Raw genomic sequence first — 20,913 nt, forward strand, 5'->3', positions numbered from 1 at the left:
TTGAGCGTATGATAATTCATTCACTATATTATTTTTAGCAGCACTCTTAGCTGCTCCCTTTATATCCTCAGTCTCTGACTTGAGCGTCGGAGGGGCTACGCCAGGATACCCTCCTGGCCCCTTCTAACGGTCTTCTTCGTGATTTCAGGCTCAGGACAATTTCAAAACCCTGCGTCTGTACTAGTGACGCTTGCCGGAATCAGACTCTAAATTTCCCGTGAGTATCATTACTCATTTCTTAGTTCAGTCCTTAATATTTTGACGTTCTCGATTTTTTTATATACCTTTCAAAAAATGATCGAGTTGATCATTCTATCAATTTGCTGGTTAAAACTATCAGGAGACGTGCACGTGTCAGTTATATTGTTCCATATAAAAAAATTATTTTAAATTTTAATAAAATAATATTATTTTTTAATATATACTATTTTATTAAGTTTGAGATCTTTAGAGTAACTAACTTCAGTGTCATGGTATGTTTTAATAATTATTTATATTGATAAAATGTTAAACTTTTAAGTGTAAGTTATATGTAGTTCAGCGTATAGAATCACTGATTCTTAGGATTTAGGTCTTAGGTTCAATTCTCATTGAAGTCTTTTTTTTATTCTTTTATTTTTTATTTATTTTTTAATTTATATATCAAAATTACATTGTAGTTTTTGATATTTCTTATAATTATATTTTGATCCTCATTTTTTTCCTTTTATTTTCAATTTATTTTTTAATCTATATATCAAAATTACAGTGTAGTCTCTCACTATTTTTTATAATTATATTTTGATCTTCATTTAAATATAAATTAAATTAATTATAAAAAATATTATACAAGCACACAACTCGTGTGTCTGTGCACTAATGTGAGTAATTTTCGTCTTATAATCCTGTCCAATAACTGCTAGTATTACTTTGTATTAATGAATAAAAAAAATCCTTTATTATTACTTTTGTTTAAAAAAAAAAACAATTTCTGCGAGACTATATATCCGCAACTGAACCACTATTGTGAAAACCTAAATCTCCAAAACTTGCAAATTTCTGTCAAAGTTTCAATCTTTCTTCGTCCTCCGGAGATTAAAGCAAATCCCATTACTGGAATTGGTTGATGCGCCTGATTGAGGTCAAAGTTCTGTTCAATGTTCTGTTTCTTTCATATGTCTTCTTCAACCTTCTCTGTCACCTCTGAAAATAAGTTTCCTTTTAATTCCTTCATCTTTACCAGAAGCTTTCCTAGATGTTTTCTTCTTTATTACATACCCCAGAAGTTAGTGTCCTAAGTTTCTGAATCAACTTCTTCGCAACATGGGTGATCCCTCGAAGGTCGGCTTTTCTTATTTAAAAACCCTTTATTCGGTTTACATTGCTTTCAAATGTCTTTTGTTTCTATGTGGTAATCCTGATATTATTCTATGGTTGTGATGGGTTTTCCCCATTTTTGTATGGGATATTACGTGAATGTGGTTTTATTATATTTTTTTGGCCTCGTGTGTTTACTATTCTGTGTTTTTTTTCAAAAAAAAAAAATTGAAAGAGATTATTTTGAAATGTGGATTCTCTGAATTTTTAGTTTGAAGCGAGGCGTTGTTAAAAAGATTCAAAATTTTACTCTTTACCATTAAGATAATACCTTACTTTAGTTGGTCTGTATATACAAGAGCTGATACTGAACTAATGGTGCCTTGTAGTTTGCATATATCCTGTTTTTGTGCATTATTCTGTTGAACTTACGGTCACCAGAAAGACGGGAATACACCCAAGACGCATCAATGAGTCCTGGAATGGAAAAAAATGTTAGGTTTACAATTACATTATTCGTCAATGATTTGACACCTAAAGTTAACGTCTAATGCTAAATGTGATGAAATTTAAGTTTTATAAAATGTATATGTTAATTGCATGTAAGTACCCACATTGCACTACTACATCATTTGGTGGAGGCACAATTGATATCAAATGACAGTAAACAATGCAAAATTAATGCAGAATGACATGACATAAAAGTTGAATCTTTTCAATATTGTTGATTGTTGCATAATTCTCTGGCCTTTTGTTGGGAGGACACATTTCTGTCAAAGATGTGCCTGTTTACGACCTATTAATTAATTGCTGAAAGTATTACTTTCCTTTTCTGTAGGTGTTACTTTTTGGGTCATTCACGGAGGACGAAACCAAATCTTTGCTAAATCAGGCGACTTTTGTGGCTAAAGATTCTGATGAAAAGAATGAAATTCAAGCCAATTCCACAAAGGGGATACCTGAATTGGATTTTGGTAGTTTTAGCAGTACATCTAGCATACAAGTTGGTTCTCCAAATGGACCAGTCTGCTCACATCCCACTGAAGTGCAAAAGGGAAATGAACAATTGGTTGTTGAACCACCCTCCAGTAATCACTTTCCAAGTATGACAGATAATGGAAAAACTGCTGACTCTGATCATGGCTGTGATGAGAGAAATCAAGCAACAAGTAGTGGAACAAACTTTCCTGCATTACTTGGTTTGGATAATGAAAACAAGTCATCTAAGAAATCTAGCTCAGAATTGCAAGACTTTGATGGGGTAAAGTCCAGTGATTCCATCAACAATTCATCAGTTAAAGCACACAATGAAGTGACCTCTCGGAAGGCTGATGACCCTCTTTTAGTTTCTCGAGATGTACTACCTCGAGGTTTAATTAACTCTGGGAATTTATGTTTCCTTAATGCAACCCTTCAAGCTCTCCTGTCCTGTTCTCCATTTATTCTGCTGCTACAGGGATTAAGGAATCGGAATTTTCCTAAGGTTTGGTTTCTTTGCTCGTTCAATTTACGTTGTAAAGTGGCATGTGGTTGTTAGTTTTTGTACACTGTGATTTTAATTAAAGAAAAAACTCCATTTTCTGTTTATAGGTTGGCTACCCAACATTAACTGCATTTGCAGAGTTCATTGCGGAATTTGACTTTCCAGGTGGAACCAACATAACGAAGAAAGATACTAATGTTCTTGAAACTGGGAGGTCTTTCAGTCCTATCATGTTTGAAGCTGTGTTGAAAAATTTCAGCCCTGATGTTCCCTCTAGCATTTCAGGGAGGCCTAGGTTTGTGCTTTTCCACGAAGTTATCATTGTTTGTCAACTTTTTGGGCTATGAAGTGTTGATTTCAGTCTGAAATGTACTTGATAATTTTTGAAGCCCTATGTCAAAAGTAATTTGCGGCTTGTAGGAGTGATCATGCTCATAGAAATTAGCCACTATATCGAGTTGCATCAATGCATCAAATGATTTTTTAGAAGTAGCTGTAGGTGCATTATAAAGTTGGTGTTGAAATATCGTGTTTTATGCATTTTCATTTAAAGAGTTTCAACATTTGATTCTCTTTGTACACAGACAAGAAGACGCACAAGAATTTTTAAGTTTCAGTTTGCATCAAATGCATGATGAATTGCTAAAGTTTGAGGGGCAATCCCAATTAGATGGCCAGAAAACTTCTTTGGTTTCTATATCTGAAGATGATGAATGGGAGACAGTTGGCCCTAAGAATACATCTGCAGTGACAAGAACACAGAATTTTAATCCCTCAGAACTGAGTAAAATATTTGGCGGACAATTGCGAAGTGTTGTGAAGGCAAAAGGTATGTTACAGTGATTGGCTAGGGCACCCTTTTATAAATTTGCACATGATATTGGCACTGTTGGTTTTAATTCGTATGAATTCATGGTTGCATAATTAACTAATGGATCATTTCGGTTATATGAAGACCCATGCATTCTTTTCGGACCTGAAATGTAATTTTATACTGAATGTCTCAAATTATCTTCTTCAGCTTTTAGTTTATCCAAACTGGTGTCCGTGTGGGTATTATTCACTGTAATTTTTCCAAATTTCCCACATGCCACCATTTCTTATTTTCTCTCTCAGTTAAAAGGTTTTTGTTTCCTTTTTCTCTTTTAAATTTTCTCAACTTATATTATTTTCTGCCGCACAACTTGTCAGCTAGCAACCTCGCATACTTTTAGATAGTTGAGATGTGATTCTGATGTTCTAATTGAGTGAGAACTAATAAGACAGGCGAGAAGGATACATTGTGAGGCACCCACTAGTGTGAATTTGAACACAGTAGATTTTCCATGGTATTCGGTGTTTCTGCTATAATATTTAGGCTGACTTGGATGAGCAATTTTCGATGAACCAAATGAAAATGTTGTACGCTTTGTGCTTACCAGTTCTAGACACTGCATAATTAGATATTTTTTTTATTGATCTAATTCATTTTTGCTTGATTTCACACAATGTTAATCGTGGCCATCATAGTGGGTATAGCAAATCCCCTGGATGTTTCAACTTTTGGTTGTAATTTTTGTGGTGAAGAAAGTGATACGATATTTTCTAAATTGGAAAATGCCTGATTGTAGAATGAAATTTATCTTGAGGGAACAACCTCGGTGATCCTACCAATTTTCTGAGGTGTGATTAGTTGAATGAAACTTGTTGTCCTTGGAAATTCAAATCAGTCATGTCATATAAGCATTTTTCAGTGGTAGGATTATCCATGCTAATATTTTATTGTTGTCATTTGAAAGCTTGGTATATTATCACTAATCTCTATTCCTAGTTCAATGTTCTGTGTATTTTAATGTTGTTTCCTATGCTTTTACTGACAGGCAATAAAGCCTCTGCCACTGTTCAGCCATTTCTTCTGCTCCATCTAGATATTTCTCATGAATCAATTCAAACAATTGAAGATGCACTTCATTCTTTTTCAGCCCCAGAAACGCTCGAGGAATACCGAGCATCATCCACTGGAAAAGTATGTCGACTTAGTTTAAACTTTTTTTATCAGCTGGACATGATGATATGTATCTTTGGGAGGATATTTAATTTTTCCAATATTCATTTATCTGTTCACAATTCAATCAACTTAACAATTTTTCACATCACATGACTTTGGAAAACATAAAATACATTTACTATCAACTATTTTTATTTTTCTGTATTCTTAAATTTTTTGTAATTTTTTCAAGGAGTTGATGTGCTCTCTTTTTGTTTTCAACTTTCAGGCTGGACTCGTAGCTGCCAGAAAATCTATAAAAATACAGTCACTTCCAAAGATAATGATTCTGCACTTGATGCGTTTCAGCTATAATAGCGGTGGCAGTACGAAATTACACAAACCAGTGCACTTCCCACTTGAACTGGTGCTGAGTCGTGATCTGTTTGTTTCTGCTGCTTCAGAGGTAATACTTTTATGCACCATTTCTGGCTTCTTGGATGTAGCTCAATAATTGTGACTGTTCCATTGTCATGAAACCTAATGTGAGATCAATTTTTATGGTTGAGTTTGTTGTGTCCCTGGAGCATAACTTATGCATGCAAGCTTTTTACATCTATGGCGTCTATGTGGCTATGCCTATTCAATAAAAGATAGAAAAGTTCATATATATTATCTATATTGTTCACTTCTTTCAATACGTAATCACGCCACATAAAGATAGTTGGATGACTGTTACATCCCAGCAGTTCCCTTTCGAACAATTACTCCAATTGCAACTTATGGGAATCAAGTTTGTGACCTTGAATTTGATGCTAATAATAGGATGGGAGAATTTGCTTTTATGCAAAAATTTGTAGCAGATAATAATAGTGGAATTCAAAATTTTAAAATGTACACACTCCAAACACCATGTTTTGATAGTTAATCTCGCATATCCTGCCACATAAAGTAATCGTGCAATTGTTGCTTCACTAAACTTACTATTCCTCTTTGCTTACTTGCTAACACATTATCATTCCGACCATAAAATACACAATCTTATACTTCTATTCAATCACCAAAACTATTAACCTCTTTCACTTGCATCCCCACCAATATGAGATCTGTGCCTACCAATTTACATTTTTTGATGGATCATACCTCTATAACTGTCGATCTTTTTGATTTACCTCGTGATTTCCATTTGTATACCTAAGTTTAGTTGTTCACGATAGTTAATATGCATAGGTGTGGCATGAAATGTCAAATGTAGGGACTCATTAGTGTGGATGATAGTGCAGAGTACTTATTTTGCACTCTTTATTCAAAATGCTGTCAAATTTCTGGAGATCACGTAAGTTTCTGTGTCTGTGTTTTGAAAAAACTTGAGATGCTGAAAAGGATTCTAGATTCATGATTTGCCTTGAACTACCAAAACTATAAGCTTTCGTCATTTCCTAAAATATAAGCTTTCCTCATTTCCTGTAATTTTTGCTTCATATATTTTCAGTCTTGTGTGCATTTAGTGTGATTCTATTTGTTTCCTTGGCGTTGGTTTTATTTTAATAGTTTTTTTTGAGTAGTTTTTACTGTAATATTTGAAGCATCTAATAATTTCAATTCATGAGATTCTCGAGTGAACTTGTGAATCATGAGGATTTTGGGAGATCTATTTAGCTACGCTCCGTGATTTCTACAGAATAAAAAGTAACTTGACAAGGATCACATTTCCTAAAATGTGCAGGGCCGAAAATACGAACTTGTTTCCTCCATCACACATCATGGGAGGGAAGCATCTAAAGGCCACTATACTGCTGACGTGCGCCACCCCAACAACCAGTGGTTGCGTTTTGACGACGCAGCTGTTACTGCCATTAATACGAGCAAAGTGTTGCATGACCAGGCATATATTCTCTTCTACAAACAACTGTAGTGGCCAGAAAAGAAAGAGATCTTTGAACTCATATACATTTCAGCTGAAATTCAGATCCATCGATTCGGCCATCTAAGTTACTTAAGCATTGAACCGTCGATCTTAAATATGTCGCTGATGATGGCGTTTGAGAGATCCAGCTTGTGTGCTTCATCAAGAGCTACAGGAAGATATTCGGCATTTTTGTTCATTTAGTGAAGGAGCCTAATGTTATTGTATATCATATGATCTGAGAAATTTTGTTCGTGGAATTTACTAGATTTATATACAATGATAATTGTTATGGGATTTTTTTAAAATCATTTACAAAGTTATTTTTAAGGATTACATGTGAGACGGACACTATTATTGTGAGGATGCATTTCAAAAAAAAAATATTTACTTTCACTTACCATACACTACTATTTTGAGGATGCTTCCATACAGCTTGGGATCAGTATGAATTAAAGTTGCTTAAGTTTCATGACTCATGAGCGGGCTAGCCGCTAGCGGCTTGGTTCACGGGCTAGCTCACGAGTTAAGGTTACTCATTGACGAAGTGCCAAACTTATACTGCATTTGCATATCAGTCCTGTTTTGACATTTTAAAATGAAATTTGATAAAACTATAAATGCGTTAATATGCATAAAATTGAATGAAGAGCGCGCCATGCAAGTGACTTCTTAAGAAATAGTTAAAAGGCCATTTGGAAAGAAAATGCTTGAAATGCACTTTTCAAGAACTTACGAAAATGTGGATTCTATGTTTTTATTACATTTTAAGATATAATAGTAAAAAAAATATTTCTCTTGGTAGGATCGATATAGTTATTTAGAAGAGATGAATAAACATCTCACAATTTTTTTTCTTAATTCTGAGTAACATTGATCTCAACAATTGTTAAAAGTTGAAATTGAATCTCAATCTTCAAAGTTTAGCAGAAAACTAAAAGATAGTGCGGAAAATGTCCAGTCGAACTTTGTGAACCAAAGTGAAAATCAGTCAAATGCGAGCAGTAGAGTGACAAAGTAAAATGCAATTGGAAGTAAATCACACAACAATTGTTTACGAATGTTCGAAGTACAAAATCATTCTACGTCTCCTCTATTTCTGTTTTCAAAAAGTTTTCAATAAAAGAATTTGGTTTTACAACTATTGTAATCATGCATTTTAGTAGGACTTATACGCTGTCTATTGAAATTTTTAGCTACAACTTTTCTTAACAAAACAAGGTTTTGAATAGGAAGACTATAATCTTGAAACAATTGTGTAGAACTGATATGTTTGTGTGCATGTGCTTGAATATTTTCAACAAAGTTTTGAATCTCTGAAAGAATAGATAACAGATACTTCAAAATGACATTCAACCGCTTGAATGTTTTTGTCTGTATTATTTGTACATTATGTGAACATTTCAATTTGCTGATAAAATGTTTTTAATAATTAAGGAAATAAATCCGACGTAACACTATTGTATGATAATCCAGTGAAGATGATCTCTCCGAGTTTGGTAGATCCTATTCAGATCTTCTGAAATAAGTCGAGCAGTCTGCTGAAATGATGACTACTGAAATGGTCTGTGAAAGGTCTTTTATTATTTTTTGCTAAATTGATAATATCTTGGTTGATTTATATCTATATATTATATGATTTGTTTTTAATATTATTTTTATCTCCAAGATATTTTATTAATGTTTAAAATAGTTTTATCTCTAAAGAATTGTTTCCATATTTTCTAGGACTTTTTTATGAAATGAATTTTAGGTCAAGTATTATATATATATATATATATATATGGAGTATTCATGGCCATAGGGGGGTTTGTGCAGAGAGAGTTGGACGAGAGAGCTTTTCATAGAGAAGAAATTACAAGAGTCCAACATATATTTGCTCTACAGTTTTTATGTGATCGAGTGATCATTTTATTGTGTAGCTGCTAAAGTTTTCTGTGATCGGGTGATCAGTTTTGTAAGGACACGGCTGCTGGAGGTTTTTGGGAGTGCACGAAAAGGTCGGCAGAAGAGTTCTTGCTTAGAAGAAAAATACGAGGGCCGAGCCTATTTTGATGTGACATTTGTGTGTGATCCGGTGAACACTTTACAGTGCAGGAGAGTTGCTGGATTTTTTGAACACACACAACATTCTGATATTGAATATTTTCGTGTGAAGACTTTGTGTGACTGAGTCACAGATCTTCCGTGTTGCCGATTGGTGTTGACAACACTCACGAACAACACTGACGCGGAATGTTGATCAAAGAGTGTTCTTTATTTGTTTTAAGCAACTTCGCTTTATGCATCTAGTTTTTATGTGGTTTATTTTGATGTATTTTTAGTTCCTTAGAGTGTCAATGGATTTTTTTGGTTATTCTCATTAGTATTGTTTTGTGTAAACGATTTACATATTTGTCTAGTGAATTTTTGCCATGAGGCATCCCACAAGTATTCGTACTTGTACATAGTTTAAATTTGGTGTTTATTTATTAAAAGTTTACGTGTGTGTTAATTATTTAATTTCTGGTGCATGTTGTGTGCTCGTGTTGACAACACCAGAGCACAACACTAACTTTTGATACACACAATATTTTATTTCATGTACGTTTATGAGCAACGTTCATTTCAGTTTGTTTATCGAAATTTTTTAACACTTGTTTAAGAGCCATCACCAAAACTTATAATTTCTTTAAACACTTCTTCTTGATTCTCAAGATTATATTTAAAGGAGAGCTCGCTACTTATTCACAAATTGCAATATCGATACAACATGGAGTCCATACGATCCTCAGTTACATTATTATTCTTTTCTACCACATTATTTCCCATATCACATTAGTCGGGATACACACAAGTAAAATAACATAACAGATGCAGTACTTTACCTCAGGCATGCATCCAGACTAGTGTAATGGGAAAATAGAGAAGCGCGACTTCGACTTCGACTTCGAAAGAAGCCAGTCATCTAAGTTTATCACCTAACCGTACAATATATGCCATTAAGCAAGGGAAAAAAATGGCCATTTAATATCTGCTTTTGATAAGTAACAATGGTGAAAAAACTCGATCATCTGCCGCATCGCCTAAATCTCCATGCCGAAGCTGAGAAAAGTGCTTGATCTTGCCAGCAGATGATGAAACAGCCATTTTCTTCTTTGATTTTGTAGCCATCATAGTTATAACTCTGCAACAATCCTCTTGCTCTCAGCATAACATGGTAGCTTAAAGGAACCTTTCCGAAACCAGCCGACTCAAGTCTGGGAATCCATTTTTCGAGCTTTTCGTGCCTCTGCTTTCTATCGAGACCCTCACTCGCCACAATATTCTTGATTTCCTCTCCGAATAGCATCTTCTCAATCCTTTGGCGTTCTATTGATGCCCTTGGCATAGTCGAGTCCAAGCAATCAAAGAGCGCTGCATAAAAGTTTAGTGACTCCATTATTCTATCCATGAAGATTAACCCGTTCTGGTTTGATTCTTGCTCTGTCACCATCATTAGCTTTGGAGAGAGGCCCCAAAGCCCGCTTAGAAGTGTCGCCATATCAGGTGATGTGGCTAGAGGAATAGGCGACGATGACGCAGAATCAGGGCTCGTGTTACATATACTAGTCCAGTCCTTCTCAAGAAAATCTCCAAGATTTTGAGGACTCATCTGCAAGACCCGTCTCAGGTGTGCTGCATTTGGACTATTAGCAAACAAAGTGGAATTTTTCCACAAAACTTCATCATCCACTGCTAGAAGAGAATGGAGCTGAAGCACGGAACTTATAGCAACAGCTTCCCCCGTTTTTACGCGTAACTTTTCGACATCAAGATTCTCTAATTTGCAAACTAGAGGATTAAATTGAAAAGGGATGTCTAGCTTCTCCGCTTCTTCATTTAATTTCCGAGCCACAATATCCAACACCTCTTTCTGTTCATGAATCCCCGAAATTCTTAAATGAGGCGGCCCTTCAGGCCTTGCGCTCATCTCCTGAAGAAGACAAATCCATTGAACAGGCTGGAAACAATTCAGATCAATAATATGAATCACTTTCTCCCCTTCCATTGCTTCCATGATAGCTTGGTTTGTGATGACATATGAAAGCTTCAAGAACGGACAGAACTCGTAAAACAGTTTCTGAACAAGCATTTCATCGGCAACCGAAGCTATTTTAGTCGAATTCAGAGCCTTGTGTAATCCAGGCCAACCTTTAAGCATTCGATTGGCAAGAGCTTCGGAAAAGTAAGCTGCGATTCGTTGCATTGTATCGCCGTCAGGAGAGGCGAGATGTGAAATATACTCGAGGCCTATATTCGCATTTTCTATGTTCCCTGAGGCGACGTGATTAGCACAGGTAACAAGAAGATGGATTAGACAAAGGCCTCTTTCCTCGGATCTCATTTCTCGTAGCCAAGGAAAAGGTGATCCTGGACTAGGTGAAAAAGACATCATGGAGAACTTCTGCAGAGGCGATGAACATATGGACGATGATCCCTCCTCTTGAATCATTTTCCACTATAATCCTAGAATTTGGATATGCAAGAAGACTGATCTGAATCATTCAACAAGATTTAAAGACCAACTTTTTAGCCAGTGAATGAATAAAATAGGAATTTCAAATAGCAAAGAGAAACTATCAAAATGAACAATTCCTTTGTAACCTCCTTCTCAGAGATCTCTTACAGAGAAAACAGACACCCACACAAATCAACCTCAGAAAATTTAAATCAATAAAAAGAACTTTGCGCTTAGTTTTGGGAATGATCATATACTATTTTGCTATAATTTTCTTACATATCAATGCATTAAAATATCAAGAAAGCAAATAATTCAGATAATCTAGTTAACAACATATGCTAGGAAAAGACAGAAAAAAAAAGAGAATCATTCCTCGACAGAATGTCACAGAAACACAGAGAAAGGCCAAGAAACTCACCAGAATCAGCAGAATAAAACTCAACTTTGTACATGAACAAGAAAACTCAAAATTTCAAAGTGGGTGATACGATTCATAAAAAGCCCACAAAAGAATCCCAGAGAACACTCATCCAACAAAGTTAAAAGATTTAACGACCATCAATGGTTCTCTTCTCTCACCGTCCCCCAACGTTAGGCAAGTCAAATGAAATTAAAGCATTTCTTGTCTTGAAGGACTTTTCCATGGCTGCTTTTTGTGCATGTCTAATAATTCAAAAGCAGTATATTTTGTCCTTATTGCTTTGTTTTCGTGGAAGGGCTCAGAACAATGTGGACTTTGGGAAAAATGCATACTCCTCCCTCTAATAAATGCAAGTCTCCATTAAAACTTTTTCTTGTCACTATACATAGTGGATGTGAACAAAAGCTGGCCGAGATTTGGTGTTATTCTCCAACACAGCACACATCCAAGCAGGTAATGTATGACCGAAACAAAACAAACATCTTGGCTTGTTTCTTAGTGGGTGATAGTGGGAGATTGCAATGCAAAAAAAAAATTAAAAAAAAAAAGGCCCCCTAATGGCTTTCATTTCAAACAAAACTTCAATCCCTTGATTTTATATTTGATATTCCTTGGGGAAAATATCAAGTCATGCAGGGGCGACCATGCTAAAAGAGTAATCAAAACATTATATTCAGATTGTCTTATAGTTTAAATCTTTTAAAAAATTTGATTACATCGATATCATCAGCAGTAACTTTTGACTAACTGCGAACATTCAAATCTATATCATACATAATTATATCTGGTTAATATATCAAATCTAAAATATATAATATTTTTTAATGTTTTGTTTGGTGTTTTGGAAATTAGCTAGGTAGAACATAATGCAATGATACATGAAAATGGAAAAGTGTGTTTTATGGGGCAAAATGAGGGTGACATATAATTTTTTTCAATCTAGAAAAATAGAAAATAGGTGACCAAACATATTATTAGTTATTTGTTTTGTTGTGCGAAGGCACAAGTCATCCACTTGTTGCAATAAAGACAAAGGGGCAAGGGAGTTGTGCAAGGTGACAAAAAGTAGATGGGAATGCATGTCCAAACCTTTCACTATTTCCTTGGATTCTGCCAATTCTAGACATTGAATATTACGTAACTCATTAAGGATTTGACTTCTTGGTTATTTTATTGCCTTAGTTTAGGCCATTATACGAGGGACTTATGTCGTCTTCCTTTATTTTTAGACAAATTAAGTATAATTCAACAAATTAAAGACGTAATCAAATCTATATCTGTCCATTATTAATACATACATCAAATAAGGTATTTAATTTGTCTCCTCATGATTGATACAGTGGGCGATGCATTACTTATTTTTTGGTTCATGTTTTTTTTTTGAAAAAAAAGAATTAAAATGTTTCTTTTTTTAGAAAAAAAATACAATATATATATATATATATATTTATATGGTTAAATTATATTTATGAGGAACCAAATATCTGTCTATTTAATTTGGAGAGAATATTTTTTAAAAAAATTGATTGTTGAACTGATAGAAAAGATATGAGATGTAAATAGATTTATAAAATAAAACTCCTAATAAGCCCACTCCATATTTTCATACCACAAATTAGTTTATATCTTCACCTAATCATCTTAATGGGCATTTGCGGTATAAAAATTTGGTGGAATGAATTTTTAAATAATTTTGAGGGGTTTTTTCCGGATGATTATTTAAAAAAATTATATTTTATTTTTATGCGTGGCTCTTTAAAACCAAAAAAAGGAACTAAAATATTATTTTAATTAAAATAAAAAATACAAATTATTATGTATTAAGCTAAAAATATTTTTTTTAAAAAAAATCAAAATAAATCCAGTTAAAGTATGATAATTTATTGATTACATTAATATATAATAATAATAATAATAATATAATGCATCGACCTCTTAAAATAACTACGTACATCGACATCGATCGATCATTTTAGTATAGAGATAAAATTATATCTTATTTCATTCAATAAAATTGTTATAACATATAATAACTAAATGATCTGTTAATCATAATTAATAAATTAAAGATTCAAAAATTTAATTAGGTTAAAATATATGCACACGATATTTCATGTTTGTGGGTTGCTAGTTACTAAAATATTAAATAGTGGAATACTAGATAATGTTAAGAATGAAGAAAACCGATATTTTATTACAATAATTCTGCCTTTGACTATCGGGAATTGACTTTATTGGGCCGATCAGGTCCGACTTGGAACGAGAGGTTTTGTGTGGATGGAACACTTGTCCGCTAAATTACTCTATTTAAATTCAATTATAGATAAATTATGTGAATGTGAGGCTAGGAATTTTTCATTTATCTTCTTTGTACTTGATGTACATGATGTTTATCAACTTTATAAAGTGCAAAAATAGTTAAAATTATAATTTTAGCAGTAAGTTGATCTGTTTTGAGTTTTATACATTTGATTTGTTTAATTTTGGTATTCGTATAGTAGCTTGGATTTTTTTTTTTGTTTTGATATGTTTTTGTCTGAAACTACCAAATAAATCATTGTCACCGATTTTCTTGTACGTGACACATGCCGTGATAATAAAGTTCATATTGCTCATATTAAAAATAATTTAATGAAAAAGGATGGAGAAAAATAAAGCATAGCGACCTCAATGCTTCGAAAGAAATTTTTTATTGTTTTTCTTTATTTTTGTATATATATAAATATATATATATTTATTTATTTATATATATAATTTAAGTTTTATTTTTTTCACGTGAACCAAGTAAATGGCATCATTATTAGATAAACAATGTATGACGTATTTAGTGATTTTGGTAAAAAAAAAAAAGATCAAAACAAAAATTCAAGTTATTGGATGAAAATCAAACTTTGTTAATTAAAACTCAAAACATGTCAATTTATAGGAATAATATTGTAATTTTTTTCAAAAAAAAAAAATAGTATATAAGAAAGTTAAGTGCCACGTACATTAAATATGAGAAAGGTGAATGCAAAAACACTTATATGTATAATAATTTAATTTAAAGGTGGCATTTTAGGCATTGAGGCTTCTAAAATTAGTAATTGAATTAGTGTAAAATACTAATGAATATTATGTGCATTTGGGACTTGTAAATAAACGGTTGATTTCCTTCTCTCTTTTTTTTTCATGGTTGAATTTTTTTAAATATTAATTAAGAGACGTTCAATATTCTGTCGTATATAGACAAAAAAAAAATTATTACATATACCTTTAAATTATGTGTTTTATATGTATTTGTGTAAGATCCACCTCTATATTTATGAATCCAATGATATATCTATCTTTATCTTATATATAGTTAAAGTTGAGATCCTTATATTAACTAAAAAGACTATGAAAAATTATTGATTTGAAAATAACAAAAACGATCATGTTTAAATAATTATTTCAACTGTAAAAAGGACGCTTATATTATATGATGAGTACATCTTCCAGATATAGGTTGAGGGAACATATTTTTAGAAAAATATCATAAAATATGAATTAAATTTTTGTTTTTGAGTTTTGACCCCTAACAAAATAAAACATGGCTTGGTCCCTGGGTTTCACCCAGTAGCCCGATGTTGTCACGCTCCGAGCCCGGACCTGCGACTGCGTAACTGTACAATGTGCCCCTATAGCAACTACTTCGTATTCGTCATCGCTTTACGAAAATGATTAACCCAAGTTGCTACAGAAGTCCATTGTAAGCCCATTATAAACTCATTTTTTAAATCTTTAATTTTTAAGAAGTGAGACAAGGGTATCACAATCACCCCTCCTTCAGAACACGACGTCTTCGTCGCGGCCTGACCACTCGATCCACCAGCATCGAAAATCTAGAGGTGGCTCTTAGAACAACTCCAACCCTACGCTATCATAATGTGACAGGATTGTCTCGAACGGAGGTTGCCCCATTTATATTTTTAATTAATATAAATATGTATTAAATATTTTTAATAATAATATTATATAATTGATGAGTAAAATTAAATCGTGTTGATATAAAATATAATTCATAATAAAAATTAAAATACAAAAAAATTAATTATAATTGTATTAGAAAATTTATAAAAATATTTCTAGTTTTTTATTTTATTTTTGACATTTTTAACTCTTGTAAATATATAATTGATAAAATATCAAAAAAACCAACAGAAAAATTTTGAAATTAAAATTACAATACCCAAATTGAAATACAAATACAAAGATAATACATAATTGGAATACAAATTCGAAGATAATACATAATTGAAAATTACAAAGATAACAATGCGAATAAAAACATAAAAATGACAAACAAGGTAGATGATCAATAATCTCTTAAATTAGATCTCGATCCTCCAAAATCACCAAAATATTTCCCAAATGTGTCATTTTCGTGTTGTCCATATTCTTCATTCCTTTTTTTCAAAATTTTGGCTCGTTCCTTTCGAACAATTTCGCGCATTTCAGGATCACCTATCGTGCTTAAATCCATGTACAAAACTTTATTCTCCTCTTGAAGGGTTGGTAATGCTATTTGTTGTTGTCTAGTTTCAATTTTTTTTGTTGATTTGCTAATTTGAGCTGCTCATTTTGCAATGCTAGGAGTTTCATCTCATAACTTTGTTGAAGTTCGGTGGATCCTTTTTGTAATACATTTATAAGATCGCGATGCCCTTCTTTCATTGTAGATATCAATTCCAACACATTCTCGTCCCTTTTTTTCTTTAGTTTAGATTTTTTAACACCAAGAGGTCGTTGGGATGAAGTGCCGCCTGCATTTTCACCACTACTTAAATTAATTGAAAACGGAGGTAATCCAGGAGAACCTGATATTGGAGTATTTGGTGTCTGGCTATCTGACTGTGACGAGTCCAAGCTTGTGACATGCATTCTTGCTGGTGCGCTCATTGGATTGATGTCACTCGAGAATTTCTCCATATCTTTCATAATATACCACACATGATCATATTTGAAGCCTTTACTAAAATCAGCATCTTGCATGAAAAAATCTTTTGCTCGATTTAACTATACGAAATATCCAACTATTATCTTATAAGAAATTAAACTTGTAATTTAATAAATAGTTGAATAAGAAATACTTACAATATCATCTTCTGATGCGCCACTTGGGCGGAGAGTTTCAATTTGACGAATGCATCCCCTTAGTTTTCCAACTTCACGGAGTATATTTCTCATGCGACACTGCAATGATCTTTTGTTACGTGCTTTGTGGGGGCCCGTGCTCCTGATTAATCTTTAATGACAAAACAACCAGGATTTATTAATGTAAACAGCGAAAGCGATTAAAAATTTTCCTTTTGGGCCAATAGAAATTTCGACATGACCTTCCCGTAAGTAGGACATCCCAAAAATTTCCAAACAGCACAAACAACATTTATATACTCGAAATAAAGTCATAACATCAATTCACAACCCTATAGCCGCACTGGCCAGGACTAAACAGATATAGAGCCGGCAAGGCTCGATTACACAACTATCAATACAAAACATCGTAAAAATAACAGTACAGCTACACGGGGCATCTCCCCGGTAAATGTATAACTCCATAATATATTATATATATCTGGGAACTCTCAAACGTGACTCGACGACTGGGCACCACTACCTGACGCTCCACCAGACGTGTCAAATCCTCCTGGATAACCTGCTATGACATCAAAAACAACCACATCATAAAAAGAAACGAGGGGTCGGGCCCCAGTACGACGAACCAGTAATATTACGACAAATATAACTGACATGAAATAAAATCAAGTAAAATGCAATGAAATGCAATGCAATGCGTGTCGGTAACAACAAAATAATGGATACCAAAGCGGAGTCCAAATGAAACGCATCAGCAACAGTAACAGTGGCCACCCGTGCCAGGACTGCAGCAACGTAATATCATGTCGCCGCTCATCCATGCACGTAGCATCGAGGGTACGGGAGCGACCCGCTCAGCCCTCTTGCAAGTCACCAGGAGTGCTAATCCTACCCACCCACTCCATCGATGACGCAACAACTCGATAGATCAATATCAATAGCAATCAAAGGAGTCAAGGCTCGAAATGCTATGCCACAATAGTATCAACTCAAATAAATGCGTGAATGCAATCACGTATTCACAGAAACACATAAGGCACGCCACAACTCATTACAAAGTACTTAACGTCATTTCAAATCATATAGACGTCATAATAAAACAGTTCATGCGTACCTCAACTGACTTTAATTTACCACAAAATATCTTAAATCCTCAAGAAAGTCCGGTAAATGCCAACTCAGACAAATCACCTGAATATTAATTTAAATGGTCTTATCATCATATAAAAATTCTAGAACCATTTAAATTCACTAAAAATCCAATTTCAACAATTTAGGCATTTTAAATTCCTAAAATTCCAATATTCGACTAAATGCCTAAAATCAATTATTTCTATTTTATCGTCGCAAAATATTCTTTTTAGCTTTAAATGACGCTAAACTAATATTTAAGCGACTGCGATAAATGCTAGGTTCACCAGATTATACCTCCAACTCGCACAATTCCGGAACCTACAACAATAACCCAATAATTAATCAATAATGATACATTATTTGAGTCGAAATTGAATTAACTTCACGTAGGCAACAATTCGCACCGAAGTAGCTTGTAATCCGAACAACAGTGGCTAAAACCGAGCTTCAACCAAAGCTAACCGGCAACAGGCGAAAAACTCGCCGGAGAAGATGACCGGAATTACGCAGAAAACAGAGGGTTCTCAAAAATTTGCAAAAGTGGTATCAAAAGAAAGCTTATGACATAAGGAAAAAAAACCCCTCAATCAATTTTTAGTTTTGAGCCGCGGAAGACGACGAATTTAGCGGTGAAAGAGGCGGCATTTTTCGTCGGGTTTTCGGAAATCACGATTTCACCTAGCAAGAGTGGTATCAATGGATAGCTCTCGTCGAGAGGATTCCGAATATATATTTACCGTAATTTTTCGGCGACCGGAGCGGCTAAAATCGAAGGTCAAAGCTTCGAAATTGAAGAAGAATGAAAAACGAAGCTGGCGGAAGTTACGGGAGAGAGAAATGAAGATGATTAACATTTCATCTTTTTTATTTATTTATTTAACTTAATACTAAATGAGCTGGGCTTTGGAACATGGGTTGGGCTCTCACATGCTTGTAGATTGTTTGATTTGCTGATGTTGTAAGCTTCTTCGATACGAGTCCAAAACTGATCTTTGGATTGATTGATACCTATTATAGGATTTTGGGATATATCAAGATACATATGACATAAGACTCTGTCTTCTTCGACATTGTAAGAAGCAGTTCTAGAATTTGAAGCCATTGAATTGCTTAGAATAAAGATTTGATTGGAATGAAAATTAAAGTTGTGATGATCTCATGAATCGGATATGTTTTACTTATAGTGGAAAGAAGATAAGATTGTAATCTCATCCAACGAGCAAGATCAGATGTAATCTCATCCAACAGTCATAATACTGATAAGACTGTAGATAGCACAATTCAATCCAACGGCCATATTCTAGATAAGGCAATCTCATCCAACGGTCAAGATGATGATAAGATTGTAATCTCATCCAACGAGCAAGATTATATGTAATCTCATCCAACGGTCATAATACTGATGAGGTTGTAGATACCACAATCTAATTCAACGGACAGATTGTAGATAAGGCAATCTCATCCAATGGTCATTTTTTTAGATAAATTATTATATAATGCGACGAAATATCCTAGATTCTCACACAAAATTCTACGCTCTCACAAACTTGAAAAAGAATTCTCATTTCCAATTTCACGCATCATCCTCTAGTTCATCTTCATTGTCTGATAATGAAGATGAAACACCTATTAATTGGATGGATGATTTTGAGAATTTGGATAATGCACGAAATGCAATATTGAATATTGTAGCACAAGATCAACAGTTGGTTGCTACCTACATTATCCACCAAGAGCAAGAAGTCACACACGGAGGTTCAATACCGGGTCATATAGTAATTCACCGTGATCGGGAAATTGCCGACCGTAATCTGTTCAACGATTACTTTGCCGATAACCCAAGATATAACGAAGCAATGTTCCGACGGAGATTTCGAATGTCTCGAAATCTTTTTCTTCGTATAGTTGATGAAGTAAAGAATCATGATATTTACTTCACACAAAGAAGTGATAGTGTGGGGCGTCTCGGGCTATCGACTATTCAAAAAACAACTGCTGCTTTGCGAATTTTAGCTTATGCATTACCCGCGGATGCTACGGATGAATATATCAAAATTGGAGAGTCCACTGCAATTCAATGCATGCAACGCTTTTGTCGAGCCGTGGTGGAAGTTTTTGCTGAGCGATACTTGAGATCTCCTACTGCCAATGATGTTGCCAGGTTACTTTATATTGGTAAACAACGCGGATTCCCTGGAATGTTGGGAAGTCTTGATTGCATGCATTGGAAGTGGAAAAATTGTCCAACGGCTTGGGCGGGTCAATATGCAGGTCGTAGTGGTTCTCCAACAATAATATTAGAAGCAGTAGCTGACTACGACCTTTGGATATGGCATGCATATTTTGGTATGCCCGAATCCAATAATGATATAAATGTTTTGGGATCGTCCAATCTATTTTCCAACATCGCACAAGGTATTGCCCCTCGAGCTCATTATACAATTGGAGGAAAAGAATATGATACAGGATATTACTTGGCTGATGGTATTTATCCTAAATGGTCATTTATTGTACAATCTATCCACGATCCACACGGTCCAAAAAAGAAATATTTTGCAATGAAACAAGAGTCCTGTAGAAAAGACGTGGAGCGTGCATTTGGTGTTCTCCAATCTCGATTTGCGATTGTGGCATCTCCAGCACGTGCTTGGAAGAAACATCACTTACATGATATAATGACAGCATGTATTATAATGCACAATATGATTATCGAAGATGAACGTGACCTTGGCGCACCCATTGAAGATATGAGAGAAGCACCAACTCCGGATGTAGAAATGGTTGTCGATGAGAATATCAGATTTCTAGAATTTCTCGCTCGATATAAAAGGATAAAAGACAAAGATGCTCACTATGCACTACGAAATGCTTTAATTGATCATTTGTGGGAGGAATATAGTTGTTCAGATGTTTGAATTTGGATTCATATTAAGTTCTAAAAATAAATTATCTGTATTAAAATTATGTCAATTTTAATAATGAAGCATTTGTATTAATTCGTATTATAAATATTAGAGTTAATATATATATAATAATCAAATAAATAAATTTAGCTATTAATAAAAATAAAATTATAATTATAATACTAATGTTAACATTAATTATA

General features: G+C 33.9%; 4 protein-coding genes and 1 long non-coding RNA gene across 8 annotated transcripts; 2 read left to right on the plus strand and 3 right to left on the minus strand.

The window, feature by feature from the left end:
- Positions 1-970: 970 nt before the first annotated feature.
- Positions 971-6,958, plus strand: LOC142526724 (ubiquitin carboxyl-terminal hydrolase 24-like). Of its 2 annotated transcripts, XM_075631279.1 has the most exons (8): positions 971-1,120; positions 1,223-1,320; positions 2,135-2,779; positions 2,887-3,074; positions 3,364-3,608; positions 4,639-4,784; positions 5,035-5,211; positions 6,472-6,958. In XM_075631279.1, exons 2-8 carry the CDS (start codon positions 1,303-1,305, stop codon positions 6,658-6,660), a joined length of 1,608 nt encoding a protein of 535 aa, XP_075487394.1. In that variant the 5' UTR covers positions 971-1,120; positions 1,223-1,302; the 3' UTR covers positions 6,661-6,958. The 2 variants fall into 2 exon arrangements, with proteins under 2 accessions (XP_075487394.1, XP_075487393.1); XM_075631278.1 differs by having other exon boundaries at positions 973-1,320.
- Positions 6,959-9,355: 2,397 nt separating this feature from the next.
- Positions 9,356-12,057, minus strand: LOC142527502 (scarecrow-like protein 3). Of its 3 annotated transcripts, none has more exons than XM_075632323.1 (2): positions 11,553-12,057; positions 9,356-11,139 (listed from the first exon to the last, which is right to left on the minus strand). In XM_075632323.1, exon 2 carries the CDS (start codon positions 11,123-11,125, stop codon positions 9,701-9,703), a length of 1,425 nt encoding a protein of 474 aa, XP_075488438.1. In that variant the 5' UTR covers positions 11,126-11,139; positions 11,553-12,057; the 3' UTR covers positions 9,356-9,700. The 3 variants fall into 3 exon arrangements, with proteins under 3 accessions (XP_075488438.1, XP_075488437.1, XP_075488436.1); XM_075632322.1 differs by having other exon boundaries at positions 9,356-11,163; XM_075632321.1 differs by having other exon boundaries at positions 9,356-11,168; positions 11,553-12,055.
- Positions 12,058-15,785: 3,728 nt separating this feature from the next.
- Positions 15,786-18,909, minus strand: LOC142526066 (uncharacterized). Its single transcript, XM_075630338.1, has 4 exons — positions 18,735-18,909; positions 16,671-16,792; positions 16,162-16,592; positions 15,786-16,111 (listed from the first exon to the last, which is right to left on the minus strand). Exons 1-4 carry the CDS (start codon positions 18,907-18,909, stop codon positions 15,892-15,894), a joined length of 948 nt encoding a protein of 315 aa, XP_075486453.1. The 3' UTR covers positions 15,786-15,891.
- LOC142527629 (uncharacterized) lies at positions 16,977-18,623 on the minus strand. The gene is made up of 3 exons (XR_012815484.1): positions 18,102-18,623; positions 17,788-17,864; positions 16,977-17,232 (listed from the first exon to the last, which is right to left on the minus strand). It is a non-coding gene; the product is annotated as an uncharacterized LOC142527629 (long non-coding RNA).
- A 394-nt stretch (positions 18,910-19,303) lies between the features above and the next one.
- LOC142526067 (uncharacterized) lies at positions 19,304-20,806 on the plus strand. Its single transcript, XM_075630339.1, has one exon. The coding sequence runs from the start codon at positions 19,304-19,306 to the stop codon at positions 20,720-20,722; it is 1,419 nt and encodes a 472-aa protein (XP_075486454.1). The 3' UTR covers positions 20,723-20,806.
- The last annotated feature ends 107 nt before the right edge of the window (positions 20,807-20,913 follow it).

This window comes from Primulina tabacum, chromosome 15 (genome assembly GCF_025594145.1).
Source record: "Primulina tabacum isolate GXHZ01 chromosome 15, ASM2559414v2, whole genome shotgun sequence".
In the NCBI taxonomy this organism is placed as follows: Eukaryota; Viridiplantae; Streptophyta; class Magnoliopsida; order Lamiales; family Gesneriaceae; genus Primulina; species Primulina tabacum.